Source organism: Adiantum capillus-veneris, chromosome 24, assembly GCF_014529385.1.
Source record: "Adiantum capillus-veneris isolate H3 chromosome 24, ASM1452938v2, whole genome shotgun sequence".
Classification (NCBI taxonomy): Eukaryota; Viridiplantae; Streptophyta; class Polypodiopsida; order Polypodiales; family Pteridaceae; genus Adiantum; species Adiantum capillus-veneris.
Window position 1 is genome coordinate 35,506,849 of NC_140954.1, and position 18,163 is coordinate 35,525,011.

Sequence of the window (18,163 nt, forward strand, 5' to 3'; positions counted from 1 at the left end):
CATATTTCTGCAAGAAGTAAAGCCAAGGAAAATACAACTTTGGAAGTAGCAGATTCAACTTCAAAGGACCATGTTTTGAGCAACCTAGCAAAGGTACATAATGAAATTAATGCTGAAACACAAATATATGAATTTTTTTCAAAGATTGCTTGCATGGAAGATACCTCGAATAATGGCTCTATTAAAGAGCTAGACTGTACAACAAAAATTTTACAAGCTACTGACCTTGGCATGGGATGCTCTCAAAACATCTATTAAGAAGATGAGCCACTACAGGCTTCTAATGGACCTATCGGCACTATAGCTTAGCATGGCAGCAGATTTACTACAGATGATTGCATAAATAAAGCTATTATATATACTATAGCTGATGAAGTGGCGGAGATTGTGGACCAAACACAGGATGAACCTGAAATGCCAATGAACCTATGGTTGCTTCTAGCAATATGCTTGCTGATTCTATTATCACAAAAGCAGATTCCATAGTTGATGGTTTTTTGGCCCAATCTGAAGAAGACGGTTATAGCAGTATAGAAGGGCTTTGTGATGCATGTACCCCATCAGAGGGGGTGCCTGATGAACCTTTTCAAAGTTATAATGACTTGCTACGTAGCATGGATGTAGATGAGGAAGCAGAGGCCGATATTGAAGATTGCCTAGATCATGCTGATTGTGAACAGGATATTGACATGGATTTTACATCTATGCTTATATACGGGCTGCAAAAGGAGCCAACTCCTATAGCTTTGATGAATGATGAGACTTCCAAGGGTGATTTTCCCAAGGATGCTATGGATGAAGATCTTCAGGATAAAGATATTATCCATTATCAAACTCAAAAACCAGGTAAAAATCTCTCTGATGATACAGGTCCAGAAAGTCGTAAGGTTTTTCATAATGGCTATGAAGCTAGAGGGGGTGATGATGCTAAATCATCCTTGATACTGCATAAAGTGCACAGGGTTTTTCATTTCTTTGGACAATGTGCCAAATGTGGCTGGATTTGGATACTATTCCTAGTAATTCTTATGTCAATGATGTCCTGGCTAACAGTAAAAGGGAGTCAGAATTCTTTAATTCTTGTTGGTAATGACCTTAAGTTACCAAAAGTTTATGAGATGTGGCTGCTGCACTATGCTTCAGGTGAAGCTCTAGTATATTGCAGAGGCCATCAATGTATGTGATCTTAATGGTATTTAATCCAGGTGATTCGACAGATCTTCAAAAGCAAGTTCACTATGGATGGGTATTTATGGGTATATATTGTGGTTTCTTTCTACTAGATCTTGGAATAGCATATTTGGAGCAAAAATGCTTGAAGTTGATTGATACAGGATATGTATGCTCATGTGGATATTATGTTGCGCCACTATTGGGGTAATTTCTTATTATCCCACTTGATCCTGGGAGCTATTGAAGAGCAACTTGCAGATTTAAGGATATCATTTATTTTCCTCTAGCAGGTTACTTGGCAATAGATTTGTTTTTGGATATATGATAAGATAGAAGTGTTTTTGGTTATATGATCAATAAGCTTACATGGCTAGCTTCCAGTTGACATCTTTGGACAATTGTTATAATATCTTCACATCTTTTGAGATGGTTCTGCTACCAGAACTTGAAGTAAAGGACTTGACGACCATTCCGTGTGCAGACAGAGTAAGGGATACTTGAGCTTGACATGGTTCCCTAAAGCGAGCTGATGGTCAAGCCGTGTGCATAAGTAACTGGAGCACTTGAGTTTGGCGGGGTTCACTAAACAGATTTTTTATAATTGAATGCTTTGGAGATACAACCACTACGGTTCAAAGATTTGTGATGGGACAGCTACCACATAATTGAGCTAGACTATTGAGCTAAACTATTGATGCTATGATTTAGCCTTATTTTGTTTTACATGTCCTTACCAATTATGTGAGCTTGATGACAAATAGCTTAAGGTGTGTATAGCAGATGCAGCTTGAAGACCGGATGGCACAGACCGGAGGCTGTGCAGGTTCAGAGGGGGTGGATGTCGTGCTGCTCCGCTTCCATGACAAGAAAATGAGCAAAGGGATGCCCATCAGGTGTATTTGAATCCTACATTATTATTCAGCAGTTATAAGGGCTTGCTAACAAGCCAATTTTAAGCTAAAAGTGTGCCAGATGCGGCTCTAAGGGCCAAAAGATGTCTTGGTAATGCTAAACAGGGAGTATGCTTCAAGTGATCATAGCTAGGATTTTATTAATTAAGATTGAAGTACTCGAAGTGCTCTACAGGCTTGTCTTTATGGCTCGTCCATCGGAGCTATAGATAAGAAGTTATGACAATTTGAAGTTTAAGTCGACGATTGCAGATCCGTACCGGATTGGGCAACTGCAGTTGAGGTGGCAGAAATGAAATGAATGCACGGGCGTGAAGTGCTCGCTTTGTGGAGCTTGTCGGTTTTTTCATATTAGTGATCGGAGTAACGGTCGCCAAGATATTGGCCGCTAAAGATTCACCGGGGGTCGGTTCTGTACCAGTCGGGTCGGCTCCGTCGGTGTGCCAACTGAGGGTTTGGAGCCTTGCCAGGTGATGTGTATGTTCTATGCAGTGTATGAAGGTCGTAGGAAGTGATGGCACGACAAACAGAATCCAGACAGGCAAGTTATGGCAATTTCAAATCGACGATGAGAGATCTGTGTGGTGCTCGTACGGAAGCACATAAGGTTATGAAGAGCTTCATATCTGGAATGTCGTCTCTTGGAATGCAATGATTGCGGGATAAACCCAATAGAGGCAAGGCCAGGAAGCTGGCTATTTTCAACAAATGTAAGACGAGATAACTCTCCAAATGCAATCACTTATACTTGCATCTTGCGAGCATGTGGCACTATTGAAGACTTTCACGACATCAAAATTCATGATGATATTGTTAGTCAATGGCAACTGGAGGAGGTTCTCGAGTGCTTGGCATTGCTTGGCCGGTATGTATGCTTAATGTGGTGCTCTTAAGTCCACCCAATAGTGACCACCAAGGGACTGGCCGCCCAAAATATGGCAAGGCCGTCCATTAAAGAAAATGAAGGGCTTAAGTGTGGAAAAAGAAGAAAATAAAGGGGCCCATGGAGTAGACCAGGCAGGCAGCGAACGCTGACAAGGGAAGAGAGTGTTGTGCTCGTGCTGGGCTCAGACGAGCTCGCAGCGAGAACAAAAAAGTCACAGCTCAACAGGGCGCACCATTTTGGCACCTATCTCGCCAATTTTGGCGCTGCTCCACACTCGGCCTGCCATGTCATCAGGAAGCCATTCCCATTAGCAATATCGCTAATGGAATGGCCGAAAATAGGAATTTTTTCCATGCAACCTATATAAAGAGGGGACGACTCTCTTTTGAAAGAGCTCTCTGATCTCGAGCTCCAAAGCTCTCTCGTTTTTTTGAGGATCTCTCTCCTCTTTGGATGGTCTCCTCTTCTCTTCTCATGGAGCGCCCTCTCTCCGGGGAAGAAGTGAGAGGTCTTAAGCCATCCTAATCCAAAAATCTCTAAGCTAAGCCTAATCTCGCTCTCATTAGCCAAGCTTGATCTGGCCCTCTTAAGCCAAACCTTCTTGGATTATATTAAGCGCGTTTAACTCAAGCAAAGCCTAAGCCCGGATTATCAAAGCTTAAGCCGATTTTCCTAAGCTCTTAATCATAAGCTCTCTCATCGGATCTCTTAAGCTCTCTACGCCTAATCTCATAAGCCAGGCCTAAGCCTAATCTCATAAGCCAAGCTTTCCAAAGCTCTCGAAGCGAAGCTCTCTAAGCGGAAGCCTAATCTCTAATCTCTAACCAAATCCTAATCTCGCTTAAGCCAAATTTTCCTAAGCTTTTAATCATAAGCCATCTTAATCATAAGCTCTCTCATTGGAAGCTTAAGTAATCAAAGCCATCTTATCTTAAGCTCGAAGCTAAGAGTCCATAATCTCCTTAATCTAAGCCGCCTAAGCCCATTCAAATCCGGGATTTAAGCCATAAATCTTAAGCCAAATCAAACGGCCATTGGAAGGCGAAGTTCCTATGCCATAGCGGGAAGAAGCAGAAGACAGTACAAGGCAGGTCATTATTGATTTTCTTGATTAGCACCTGGATTAAGATAGGTTAAACTTTGTAAGGAGCATAAACGCTTCCATTAACATTTGATTAAGCAGGGATACTGTTGAGTATTTGGATTTGAAACCCACATAGAATGGAAAGGAGATTCCAAGAATGGAGTACTCGGCTTCTTGATGAGAATAATGGTTCATGGTTCCTTTAAGAGATGCTTCTTCCAAGGCTTCCCAAAAGAGATAATGATTATCCTAAGGGATCCTTTAAAGCAAAGCATGTGTAGAGGACATGAATCACCTCAAAATCATCACCGAGTGTATATAACATGCTTGCTAGGGTAAATGGGTCAAATTGTAATGGCAAACAAGAGCCCCACGTCTTCCATGGTAAAATCTACATTGCTATGCAAACCTAGCTTTGACCATCAAAGTGCATGCTCATTGGCATGACCAAAAGTCTCTCGGAATGTTGTTGTAGGTAGGGGCCAATAAGAGAATGTGTCCATGAGCTGTCATTTCCATGAGATCTTTCAATCTCTCACACACAAACTCCATAAGGCATGCATTTTTTTGTGACAATGCATAACATAGATATGCACCATGATTGGGGGCTATCATGCTATTTATATCCTTACTCTAAAACTGACTCACACAATGCCTATTTGAAACCTAGCTAATGGTACATAGCTTATAATGCAAAGCATATGTACATGGCATTAAGAACTTCAGAATCGCCGCCCAAAACAAGTTGGTAGAGCATATACATCATCATAGTGCTAAGGTAAAGAAAGGATCTAAGTAGACTTAGACAAGAAAGCGTGAAGAATATAAGGGAGAGCATGTAGAAGTGTAGTGCGTTTCTGGGTTTAGTTTCAAGCACTTGCAATGTATGAAGATAGTTTGGATGTTGAAATGTATGCATAACATAGAGAAAAAAAGAAGCAATACAATAGATCATTTTTCACGATGTTCATAACACATGTATACAATAGATATTTTGTCACGCTGTTTGTAACACATGTATTTCATAACGTAAGCTCCAAGGCAAAGCATAAATAGATGTCCTAAAAACAAGAGAGATGATGTAGAAATGAAGCCTGTATTGAATTGCATCAAGGTGTGGATGTTCTGTATGTTGGCGGAGGGGAATCCCCTTTACACGTGGTGCAAGCTGCGAGATGAAGGCTAGATTCCAAAAGAGGGAGAGAGAAAGAGAAAGAGGACACGTGATAAGGAGGGAGAAAGAAAGAGAGAGAGGCCGCCAAAGGCAGCTGGCCTTACTATAGCTACCGCAGGATAGGTCACATGGCACCTTGCGAGCATTATTTGGCTTCACCCTTCAATCTCGGCTTGGAATCTGCATGCTTCCATGTCGCGGGCACTCTCGACCGTCCGTTCAAGCGGGAAGCCGACAGCTGAGAACGCATCGCTGTGGCTACTAATCTCGGCCGTCGATCTCCTTTGAAGGACCAAATTGACTCGCTGTTTGGTGAAGTGGCGGGGAACCTGCATCAGCCGGCGATGGCTGCTGCTGTTTGATCTCAGCAACAATACTGTGGAGGCCTTCTGAATCATTTCAGGGGTAGAAGCATGGTGAACTGGCGGGGAACCTGCAGCAGCAGGCGATGGCTGCACTTGTTGGCGACGCAGCAGGAGCGAGGGCGGTCAGAATTGAGCAGGCCTGGAGGGCGCTTTTTGCAAACCCTTCTGAATGGTGGGACTACAGACCCTCCAAGAGCAACCCCAACTACCCCGATTTCCGTCACAAGGCCTCTCGCGAGCCTCTCTGGCTCGACAACCCTCTCACACCCTCCTGGGTCGACTCCCTCGTGCCCTCCCTCCCCACAAGCCTCGTCTCTCCACGCATCCACTCGCTCATTCTCTGTGGAGACCTTCATCAGGCTCTACACCTCCTTTCCTCTGTCAATCCTCTCGTCTCTGAAGGTTTGTACCTCTCTCTTTTCAAAGCTTGCAACCGACGCAAATCCCTCCCCCTTGCCAAGCTCATTTTATCCCATGTCTCCTCACGTAGGCTTCCACTCGCTGGTTTGCTCGGAGACTCCTTGGTGATCACTTTAGCCAAGTGCGGTGCCCTTGAGGAAGCTCAAGAATTGTTCTCTTCACTTCCCTTGCGCACTGTTTTCTCCTGGACTGCGATGATCTGTGGGTACACGGATTGTGGCAAGAACAGAGAAGCTTTACTAATGTACTCTTCCATGTTGGTGGATGGTGTGGAACCCAATGCTTGCACCTATGTCTCTACGCTCAAAGCGTGCGGAAACCTCATGAATCTCGAAGAGGGCAAGAGGCTTCATTCTGATGCTTGTGACAGAGGGTTAATCTCAGATGTCTATGTTGCTAGTTCCCTTGTGAGTATGTATGGCAAGTGTGGAGACGTAGCTCAAGCAGAGATAGTGTTTCGAGAAATGCCACATCCTGATGATGTGGCATGGAGTGGGATGCTTGGGGCATATGTGGAGAGCCGTCAAGCAGAGAGAGCATTACTAATGTACAGACAGATGCGTGAAGAAGGTATAAATTTGGTAGAGATACCATTAGTATTTGCTATCCAAGCATGCGGCATGCTTGTTGAAGAGGAAAAATGGAATTCGACGACTAGATGTGTATCATCAAAAGCTGTTCCTCCAGTGATAGGGCGTGCTTTGCATGCTGATGCACGACAGGAAGGTGTTGCTTCAGACAGCTTTGTTGGCAGTACCCTTGTAAGTTTCTACAGCAAGCTGAAGGCGAGTGTGGAAGCTGAGGCTGTTTTTGGTGGTTTGGTTGAGCGTGATGTTGTGGCATTGAGTGCAATGTTATCGGCATATGTGGAGCAGGATCAAGTTGGCAAGGCTTTGCAGTTGTACATACAAATGCAACAGGAGGGTATTAGTCCAAACAGGGTAACTTTTCTATTTGCTTTCCAAGCATGTGGTATCTTAGCAGATAGAGAAGATGCCGTCATGGTGAATTCGCGTCCGGTTAAAGTCATGTCTTTAGAAATTGGCCAGGCTTTACATGTGGATGCAAAGAGAAAAGGTTTTACAACAGATTATGTTGTTGGTAGCTCTCTCGTTAGCATGTACGGCAAGTGCGGCGCTGCTTCAGATGCAGAGGTAGTGTTTAATGAGCTGCCTGAACGCGATATTGTGGCATGGACAGCTATGTTGTCAGCGTATTTACAAGAAGGCTCAGAGCGCAAGGCTCTGCAGTTTTTCAGACGAATGCAAAAGGAGGGAGTTGTCTTTACTGACATTGCGCTTGCCAACGTCCTACAGGCTTGCCGTGGATCTGGAAGCCTTGAGTTGGTACGACAACTTCATTTCACCGCAGTTTCTTCTTTGGAAGAAGAAAGTCGTCTTTTCTATAATACGCTCGTGCATGCGTATGGAACTTGTGCTAGCCTAGTAGATGGTCAAGCAGTCTTTAATAGATTGTCTCAGCCTGATGTCGTGGCATGGACAAATTGTATTGCTGGCTATTCACAAGAAGGGAAGTGCACATCGTGCTCGAAATTATTCCATGAGATGCAGTTTTCTGGTTTGAAGCCAGATAGTGTAACATTTCTCTCTCTACTTTCTGCTTTTCGGCATGCAGGCCTTGTTCCTGAAGCTGTTGAAAATTTTCAATCAATGCACATAGAATGTGGCAAAGCACCATCCTTGAAGCACTATGCGGTCATGATAGATGTAATGGCACGTGCAGGGAACCTCAAGGGGGTTGAAATGATGCTGAAGGGAATGCCAGAGCAGGCAGATGTATGTATTCTACTTGGCTTGCTTGGTTCATGTTGTACGCATGGCAATTTGGAGTTTGGGAAACTAACATTTGGCAACGCAGTCAGCTTAAAGCCCACAGATGTGAGTGCATATGTTTTGATGTCCAACCTCTATGCAAATGCTGAGATCCAAGATGATGCCATGGAAGCTAGGATGAGCGAGATAGGTTGAGAGTTCATCGCAAAAATTAGATCTTCAACCCTTAATGCATGTTCTAATGCTGCATTATGCATTAGAAGATGCAAGTGCTATATGTACTATGTGATACTGTCGAACTTAACAGTGAGCAAGTTGTTTATTCATCACAGCACACACTCTTTGAACGTCTGGGACGGGACATTTACTGGTTATATTACTGACAACACATTAGAAGCACAGGAAGATCCTTTGAGAAGATGTGACATTTTGGAGTCCGACGCATAGAACACTCAAATTGGGGATTTGTTATGTGGGGAATTGACACTGATACAAAAAGAGGGTAATAGTGGAAAATTTGTTAAAAGGTTCCTCATCTCATTCTTTGGTGCACCTCAACATCTGGTTACAATGACATATTGAATGACGTGTTGCATTCACAGCGGTCAATATGACACATGAATGGCTCAGTTATACTAATGTGCTGATTAATTGGCAAAAAGAAGTAACGGTTCTGTAATGAGTGCTGTGAGATCTATCTAGCATCCTGAATGAGCATTGGTAGATGTCGAGATATTTTGAGAGTGCCAGCTACTCAGATAATTATATTTTCAGTGACTCAGGTCGGAAATGCTATATTTGTAGGAATTGGGGCAGCACTCTTAAGTGTCAAGGCTCTGGAAGGATTCAAAACCATTCATTCTTGTGCAGTGCCCATGATTGAGCCATGTTCAACTGCATCTCCATGTCTTGCAGTAATTTTCAATAACAAAGCGACCAGAGATTTCAACAAATTCGAATCTATCATATCAAATAAAGATCCCACTCGATTACAATCAGGCTATTGGTTGCCACTTTATTTAAGGATGCATCACTCTTTACAAATGGATGTGATAATGCCAACGTTATGCAAAACCACAAAGAAAAGATAAGATGCCTCTACATCCTATTAAGGTGATCGAACCATTTGAAAGTGGAGCTTATATTTTGTAGGGCCAATTAGTTCGGTTGCCTGTAATGTCAAGACAAGGATCCTAAGGAGCAAGGTTTGACCTAGGGGGTCAGGGACCTGAGCCAGGGGCTTCGATTGGATCAGTGAAGACTGGAGATCCGTATTACGGCTAGAGCTAGGAGCCGGCCTATATATGTAGGGCGGTGAATCCAGCATCTCAGTCTCCTAGGTCTCATACTGGTATCAGAGCTTAGGGGAGGGAAGCTATGGAGGGGGGAAGGCGAAGGGTGTGAGTCTTTGCATGGATGCATGCTCTCTCTCTCTCTCTCTCTCTCTCTCTCTCTCTCTCTCTCTCTCTCTATGTCTATGTCTATGTCTATCTCTGTTGTTGTCAGGCAGCAGCATCATGGGCATGGCCTCTTGGGTCAAGCAAAGCGGGCTTGATAGAGCAAAGAAGCTTGTGGGAAGCACGGTTTTTGTTGGAGGGAACCTTGGGATCGAGGGTAGTGGGAGCGGCCGCTTGCAACGTGGATAGGCCATCTACATGAACTGGCCCTTGCATGATCAAGAAGAGGATGGTGACGAGCACCATATGGAGCAGGTTGGAGCTTATCGGGTACGCACAGGATTGCTGAGGAGAAGCTGTTTCATGGCCGTGCTCAATCGAGGAGCGCACACGATGCTATGAGCAAAATCATCTTTATCGGTGTTGTTTGTGATCAGCCATTGTTGGAGTTCACATATGAGAAGCGCATGGGTACCCTAAGGGTACCCTAAAGCCACTTTAAGGGGCGTATTCCACATCGATAGCGATCAAGGATGAAGGGGGGGCGTATGCAGTAGTCAAACGTGGAAAGCATACAAGGAACGTGCATGGACAGAAAGGTAGGATGCATGATGTTGACGAGCATGCAAAAATTCCTCAAAATAGGAAATCATACAAGGTATTGGCATGGACAGAAAGGCCTCGAACGATGCTGTCGGCTAGGCCGATTTGCTTGAACACCTCGACCATGTGATCGACACGGGAAGATGATTCGCTTCATTAATGAGGTATGCATTTGTATTTGGATTTGTTTGAATATGTTGCGGCGCGGCTATGGCATGTAGAGGATATGCGCATTGCCATGGATGTTTTTCCGTAAGTCTGCAATTATGGCACTCAAGGCACAAGCAAGGCTTATGATCATTACCAAAAGCATGTGCTTATGAATCTCACGGAGATCGGCACGGCCTTAGATTGCATCGATGAACGACGGAAGGTTATCTACTATTACATGCAACTCAGGCATGGCCTGTGCCTTATAAGGCAAACATATTCGGCAAGGCCGATCATTAATTTGATTCTAAGAAGCCGGCATTAAAAAATGGTTAAGTCAATTCATTGTCGGTGGCAAGAGACATTCAATGGGATTCATTTGTGCTATCAGGGGGAAAGCAAGGCTTTCAAGAGCACGGCTCCATGCATTGAATACATAATCACTTCTAGGTGTTGTAGCTTTTCAGGGAGCAAGCAACATAAGTATACGAAGCAATGGTAAACACATTGACATCCAATGTTATGAGCTGAACCCAATGCGATCACCACACATACGGGATGCTATAACTTTCGATGCCAAGGGCACTCGGTAGTGTTTGACAATAGTTGACTCTTGATAGTTAAGTATAGATGCTATCTCTATCAGTATTGGGTAATCTCATGATTATCAATACGCTGCACGATTTGGCAAGGCCGATTCTCTGTAAAATTTTGACAAGGTCGATTCTTCTCTACTTGGACATATGTGTGCCAACAAGCGTACATGTTTGCTATGAGCATTCAATATCACTTATGTCTCATCTTTTTTTTCCCCCGAGAAAAAGATCCTTCTATTAGTTAATGAAAACTGCCCATAGGGCTACAATCACCTCTGCAAGAGAGGGCTACAACAATCATGATGGGGAGACTCTCTCAATGGAAAAACAACATATGTACAATGAGGCTAAATCAAGAGATGGAAGGAGGGAAAAGCCACATAGGTGGACGGTAGTGCCATCTGAGCACACTCTAGACCATAGTGAAGAAAGGCCCAGGTCGCCAGAGTCGAAGGAAAGCCTCTCTGCGCTCCCGCATGCGGTCAGAGCTTCCCTGGAGTCTCTTGAACTATCCTTTGAGAGTATGGATCAGTTGTGGGACGTGTGTCTAACCTCACTATCCTATCTTATTGCAGATTTAGCGAGAACCACGATAAAATTATCAATCCATGGAACGAAGCTGACTTGACTAGTGCATAGAGGCTACAAGAGGTTGTCAATCTCTCGAAAAACAGTAAACAACTCGAATCTGACTCGAGATACATTCAAGTGATTGAAATCAGCAAAAGTCAATCGCTCATCGGCAAACAAATCACATCCGTTACAGCATCAAACGACATCCAAACATAACGAAACTTCTATGACATGTTTATAAGACCTAAGTACACATGCTTATGGTTTCAAATCCCACTTTAGATCAAGTGTCAAAATCACGATTATTAACACCGGTGAATTTTTGACCTAGTTGTTTTTGACCCAGAATGCTCTTAAATGCTTAGCAATGATGCCCCAATATCCCGCCTATACTTAGTTTTTGATTTTGAAGTGTAAAATTTCTACTTATGATGAAATTAGGCCGCGGGTCGGCGACGCCAAAATCTATAAATACTGTGATGTATTTACATCAATGCGTAGAGCTCTTACCCGCGGTTACAATACAACAAACGCGACTGCAATGTGGCAACTGAGGAGGGAGTAGAAAGCGCGAGAAGAGAAAAGTGAGCATCGCTAGCTCACGCTGTGTATTTCATTATCCAAAAACTTAAAAATAACTTATAAAAATTGGCTTTTATACCTTAACCAAAGTTTTTGGTGGTCAACACTAATAATCTGGAGCTCTAACTAAAGATAGGTAATGACAGGTTAATACAATTTGGAAGCTTGTAGCCCCGGCTCATCAATTACAAGGTTTATCCAAAAAATAGGAGTTACAATATTTTCGATTTATAAAAAATAATACGTGATTTTACAATGAGAGCTCCGAAAAATGGTTCTGAGTTAGCTTGCTGCTAACATTCCCCCTCTACTCGCCTGTGTCGTTCCTTGACACAGCTTTATGGACTGAAGTAGTCTTCGGGTTGACAGTTGGCGATGCAATCTTTAAACGCATTTAGAGCCTTTTCGTATCTGATTTTTCTCTTTTTATTTGACACTTACAAGAACTGCATAGTGAGTGTTTTTTAGCTCTATTGCGGAGTAGCCAACAAATCTTGATTTCAGGTTGCTGATCACTGGCCCAAATATCTTCGTTCGCCAAGTGAAGAACCCTATGTAGAACGCTTCCTCAAACGCCAACATATCTTGAGAAGGTAAGAACATACATCTGATGTAGAATCCATAGAGGACTTCTTCGGAAGGTTGGCCACTAAGATCGTAGTATAAACCTTTATTACCCTCAAGGAATAACATCCACGGGGCGCCTGCTTGCTCTGGCCATGGAAAACTTCGATGCAGGTGAGCAGCATTCGGCAGATTTTATATAGCATTGCACATGATAGATCCAGTAGACTTTTGAAGAAGGACATGACGTCCGTTAGGGTTTTCACCATGTATTCTTCAATCGGCGGTCCCTTTTATGGAGCAGGAAATCTTGGGTAGTTCAGCCAGGTTGGCCGCTTCTTTGTTATTGCCTTATGTGCTTGTCAGGCCCTTAGTCTTGGTACAGGACAGAAAGTAGGATCTTTTTGTAGGGCCCCAGGTGCTCTTGTGAACAGAATTAAATACCTTGAATTCTTGTTCAACCAGCTCAAGCTCCACTTTGGGTGGTCTTGATCTGCGTCTTCTACTTGCATGTCTTTGTAAAGCCTCTCTTTGACTTGGAGCAACTCCACCTTTATCAAAGGATATGGCAGGGATTGCTGATGCCATTGCGCATTGATTTGATTGGGAGTGAGTTGTGTAACGTTGACGGAGTGAAGAACTCTCAACTCCCAATCCATCGCTGCCTTCCACTGCTTATCCACCTCTTGTGTAATCTTTTCTTTCAGTGCATCTTCCTCAACTTTTGACAGCTAGACCATTAGCACTGTATCAGTTTCTGTTATTTGTACCTGAAATTCATTGTCGCCACCTAGCTCTTCTGTTGGCCGTGTCTCCATCTCAGTGAATGAAACTGAGGGGATTTCTATCTGTTTCTGCTCTGAAGTTCCTGTCTCTTCTTGCGTTTCAGGCCGTCCATCTCTTAACACTAGTTCTGTAATTGGACACTTAAGTGTCCTGAGACACTAAAGTGTCCTGTTTTTCTACCATAATTTGGCAATTTATTTGTCAAGCTAGAAAGAAGTTTTTTACACCTTGCTTTTACCATAGATTGGTTATGAGGGAAAGAAAACACTGGATTTTTCTCCATATCAAAATACAATCTTTATGGAGAGAATTCTCCTAAGTTCTAAGACATAAATTTTAGTAAAATTTCAAGCTGTTTTGCCAAAAAAATCATAGAATTATTATATTGTTTTGTAGAGATGGCTTTTTTTATGTTTCTAAAAGCCAAGTGTTAGCATTTAGTGTTATAGAACAATGGAATTCACTTCAAAGATAAGTTTTCAAGTCACATGTAAGCTATATGCATAATTTCATACTTGAGGATGTGTTGAATAAGAGCATAGTTTTGGTCTTCCAAAGGTCCCCTCATGAAATTGGTATTATGCTAGTGCAATTTGACAACTACAAATGACTTTATATGTTTAAACCAAGAAAGTATGTATTTTTTGGGCTCCCTAACTCAAGTAAATATCGTTGCTTGAACTCTATCTTGAATTTTTTATGGTGGAAAAACTCTTAAAGATCTTGAGTTCTCCATAATCAACATTGAAACCAAGGTTTTAGGCACCCCAATTGTGTATGTACCACATACTTTGATACATTTAGTTGATCATGGAAAGTTTGATATTATTTGAGGTTTTGAATGCTTATGTCTCAAGAATAAAAATATGAAAGTTTTCTCTTATGCAGTTTTGAATATTTAAGATGATCCAATACTTGTTGTATACCAAAGACCTTCCACTTGCCACCTTGAGTGCTCAATGGAAAGGGCAAGCAATGTATCACTTTCTAAAACTCACAAATACATAAGAAACATATTTTTCTTTGTATACAACGATGCTTGAAATGACCCCTCAAACATATGGAACTTCCATTATTTTATATACTCCAAAGTCAAATTTTTTTGCACATTAACTTTCAATTATCTATAGCAAGATTGTGAAAGAGTCACCTAAAATTTTCTACAAGGTTGCTTCATTTTTTTCTTGAGCTTATAAAGGTGATTTCTTCAAAGCATCAATCACAGTCTACGAGGGTCAACTTAATGAGTTACACATCCGCATTAAAGCCAGGTCTCTACGTTGAGACTACTCCAGTTTAAGCTCTAGCTCAAGGTCTTTGTTCTTTTTCTCTAATGCTTTGTAGACCTCGTATGTTCCTTTGATCGAGGCCACTGCGGGATTTTCTCGTATTTGCCGCAAGAAAGTTGCCTGATCATTTATTCTCTACTCGGAGTATTGTAGGGAGGCGTTCGCTACATCTAACTGCACTTGCATCTTCTGAACTAACAGGGTGGTAGTTAGAAGTTCGTTGGTAACTTTTGTCAGCTGTTCATCTTTTTCTTTGCAAGCATCTGACAACTTCGTAAGTAGGTCACGGAGCTCCTCCATCTCCTTTTGCTATTTATCCCTTGCTAGCTAATGTTGTTCCGCTTCAGTTTTTAATTCCTGCACTTGCTTTTGTAGATCGTTGATGACATTTAATATGTCATCTAACTCTCCTTAGAGAGTGTCAATCACTATCTCTAGTTCTTTAACCTTGTGCTGCGGCTAAGTGTTGCTGTTCGGAGTCTTTCTGTCATGTCCTGCATTTGCTTTGCATACTTGTTGACTTGCAGGATTACTTCATCGTTTGATTGCCAATCTTCATTTCTTGCTAACTGCCATGTCTTGAAAGTCTCTCGTGTCTCTTTTGGCTATGTTGTGGCAATTCTTGCCCTTGAGGCTGGCTGGTCTTCTTCTATGCTGTCATCTTGAGGCTTCGTGGATGCCTCGGTCTTTTCTTGCTGTGTAGAGATAGAAGGGGTTTCTTTGGACTCTTGTTCTCTTGTTTGCTCAAACTTGGTGGCGTTCTCTGATTTAGGACTCACTGCCCTTTCTGGCTCTGTCTCTTGCTCTTTGTGTTGCTCTTGTGTAGTAGCGGCATGTTGTGCAGATTCGGTTGCTTCTCTTTGTTCAGGCTCTGTCTCCTTTGTAGGTTCAATTTCTGTGGCTTTATCTGCTGGTGGAGGTGGTGGGCTTGGCATGGGGTGATCATGTTGTTCTGAAGCAGGTGAAGAAGGTTGGGGAGACATATCACCTTGATCATGTTGTGATTCTCCTTGTGCAGTTGCTTCCTCTGCTTGCTTTTGTTGCTCCATAGTCTCTTTAGCTTTCCGTTCCGCTTCTTGGGCTTCTTTCAGCTTCAAAGCTTCTGCTTCCTGATACATTTTTTCTAGTAACTCAGTGGGATCTTCTGCCTGTTTCCTAGCATGGTGCTTTGTTCTTGGTCCTTTCAATTTAATTGGTACCCATTTTGCCGGGTCCTTCCCTTGTGCTTGGTGGCTGCGTTCATAGGACTGCTTTTCTCTTTCAAACCTGGCTTGTTTCTATTGCGGCTCCTCTTGATGTGCTGCCACGGCTTTTCTTTTCATCTCTTCCCTTCATGCTCTTTTCTCCTCATTATCTGAGCTTTCACTACTATGTCATTCTGGCGAGCTCTCCGAGACTCTTCATCAAACTTGTATGTTCTCTTGGTATATCTTGTGGCTCGAGGGGAAGGTTGTGCTGACACTATCCAAGTGTTCTGATCTGGGATAGGTGGCAAGTTATCGACCATACGATAGCATGGTAGGCAATCCTGGTTAGCACCTCTGGTGCTCCCGGATATGTTATTTTTCCCTCTTTCTTTGTCCCCTTCAATGTGGACAACACGTATTGTGCATGGTCAACTGGTTGCCGGGTTGTGGATTTGAGAACTTGTGTAAATGTGGTGGAAACCGCATGATTAAGTGTCGTATACCTTGGTGGTCTCTTGGCGAGGAAGTGGAAGTGCTGATGATACAATCTTGCAGATTTTTCCACCTGTTTTTGGATGAGGTCGACAAATGTGGCAGCGGCGGTTTCCTTGGTGAAAGTTTATGCCGTCTTTCTATCTCTTGCCCTCATTGCCATTCCTTCTGTTGGCAGTTTTAGCGCTTCTTCCACTATGTATTTTGTTATCACCACCTCGACTTTGTTCCCTTGCTGGTCAGAGATTTGAGCGGTTCCATCTTCTTTGATCGTAGATAAGAGCTCATAAGATTTTTGGAAATCCACTCCACATGGCTCTTGTTCGTAAAAATCTCTGAGTCCTAGCCTTTAATTGGCTTCTTTGGTCTCGGGCTTTGCGGCGATAGCATATACTTCTTTTGGTAGAAGTTGCATTTCTACCTGATGTCCTTGTTCGCTCTTGAATCTACCTGTGAACACTGTTGTGTTATGCTCTTCAAGTTGTTCCTTCGACATGTACGTTGCTTTGGCAGTCTTGATTGAACTGGGGTCCAGTTGGTATGGTGGTAGCTCTTGCAGCTTCTCCTTTTGCGAGAGCTTCTTCTTGGCCCTCTCTGCGGCTTGGATGGCTCCTGTTAACTGAATAGAGTATCAAAATTAGCAAATTTGGCAGATTCTTCTCTGAAATGTCCTTCAGTTGAAAATGCTGACAAATTGAGTCCAATTTGCTTCAAATCAATTTTTAAACATGCATAGATGTATAAAAACATGTAAAGAGCAAAATTATTAAGTCCAAACAAAAAATTGCAACCAAAGTAAATAATCGCGATTATTTACAGCTGACTAATTTTTTCAACTTTTTGCAAATTTGGCATTATAGGCTTGAAGTATATACCAAATAGATACCTTGAGTGAAATATGGGCTCATTTGGATGCACTGGTGAAAATGGTGTCAGATTTAGGCTTTAGGTCTCTGAAACAGTAGATGTACTGAAATTTTGAGATTTTGAGCTTCAAATTTGTTCAAACTTGGCTAGTGGGCTTAGGACATCATGTACTTTGGTCTCATGACGGCAAAGTTGTAAATTTTTTCCATTTTGGTCAAAAAGTAAATAATCGCGATTATTTACTTTTTCATCAAAATGAACATTTTTTGGTGCAACTTGATTCTAGGCCTGGTATAAACTGAACATTTTCTGGTGCAGCTTGGTTCTAGTCCTGGTATAGACTCTGTGTATGTGATATGAGGTGATTTGGATCGGAAAAGGTGGCTCATAACTCATAATTTGGCTTGCAAGGGCTTCTTTGCGTTTTTTCGCAATTTTCCAAGTTACACTTGATCATTTTGACTCATACTTGAAATTTGGCATGTAATAGGGTGTGTACAAGTGATAGGTGAGAGGATGATACAATTTTCAAGCCAAAATAGTGCAAAAGTAAATAATTGCGATTATTTATAGCAGTCAACATTTTCTTGTAAAACTTAGAAATTTTGACCTAAACACATTCTATACACCTAAAACAAGTCCTAAATTGAATTTGGTAAAGTTTGGTCTTGCCGGCATCACTTCATGCTTTGTCGACTCTGAAATCATCGATTTCTGTGACTACACTACCTATAGAGTTGGTTAGTCACTTTTGAGGCTATGGATTTATCCGCAACATAGTCGTGAAGCAACTCATCCAATTTTGGCCCATTTGGAGTCAATTTGACCTTGTATGTCGAATTTGATGCTTTGCAGCCTTCGAGCCGTTTTCTGCTTTTCGAGGACTTGGCTTGATTGATTTTAAGAAACCAATCATATACAATGTGTATAGACCTCGTATGCAAGCTGTCTGTGGAGTCAGAATGCAATTCTGGCATCTGCCAAAAACCTAGCTTTTCTACTTGGGACCCCCTCGACCCTCGCCGAATGGTCAACTGTTGATATAGAAGTGTTCTATTATGTTGCGGCATGCTACAATTCAATTCTCATCCGATTTGGTTGAGCTGATAGGCCACTATGGTCGATTTTTTGTCGTAGGTATTCGTGAACTGCTCGGATTCTAGGGGTTTAGACTAGCTACCGGCCGTACAAAATGGATCATTGATGAGTAAAGAACTTACCCCTCATGTCTCGTGTGAGACGGTGCTAACAACAGGTGACCGTGGACTTCG

General features: G+C 42.5%; 1 protein-coding gene across 2 annotated transcripts; it reads left to right on the forward strand.

Annotated features, from left to right (window-relative positions):
- The first annotated feature begins 5,195 nt into the window (after positions 1-5,195).
- On the forward strand, positions 5,196-8,921 carry LOC147426197 (pentatricopeptide repeat-containing protein At4g35130, chloroplastic-like). Of its 2 annotated transcripts, XM_086498300.1 has the most exons (2): positions 5,857-5,995; positions 6,084-8,921. In XM_086498300.1, exon 2 carries the CDS (start codon positions 6,208-6,210, stop codon positions 7,999-8,001), a length of 1,794 nt encoding a protein of 597 aa, XP_086354426.1. In that variant the 5' UTR covers positions 5,857-5,995; positions 6,084-6,207; the 3' UTR covers positions 8,002-8,921. The 2 variants fall into 2 exon arrangements, with proteins under 2 accessions (XP_086354425.1, XP_086354426.1); XM_086498299.1 differs by having other exon boundaries at positions 5,196-8,921.
- Positions 8,922-18,163: the final 9,242 nt, after the last annotated feature.

What these genes read in the sequence shown, in the direction of transcription:
- LOC147426197 (XM_086498299.1), top strand. Translation starts at nt 5,677, where the DNA reads ATGGCTGCACTTGTTGGCGACGCAGCAGGAGCGAGGGCGGTCAGAATT.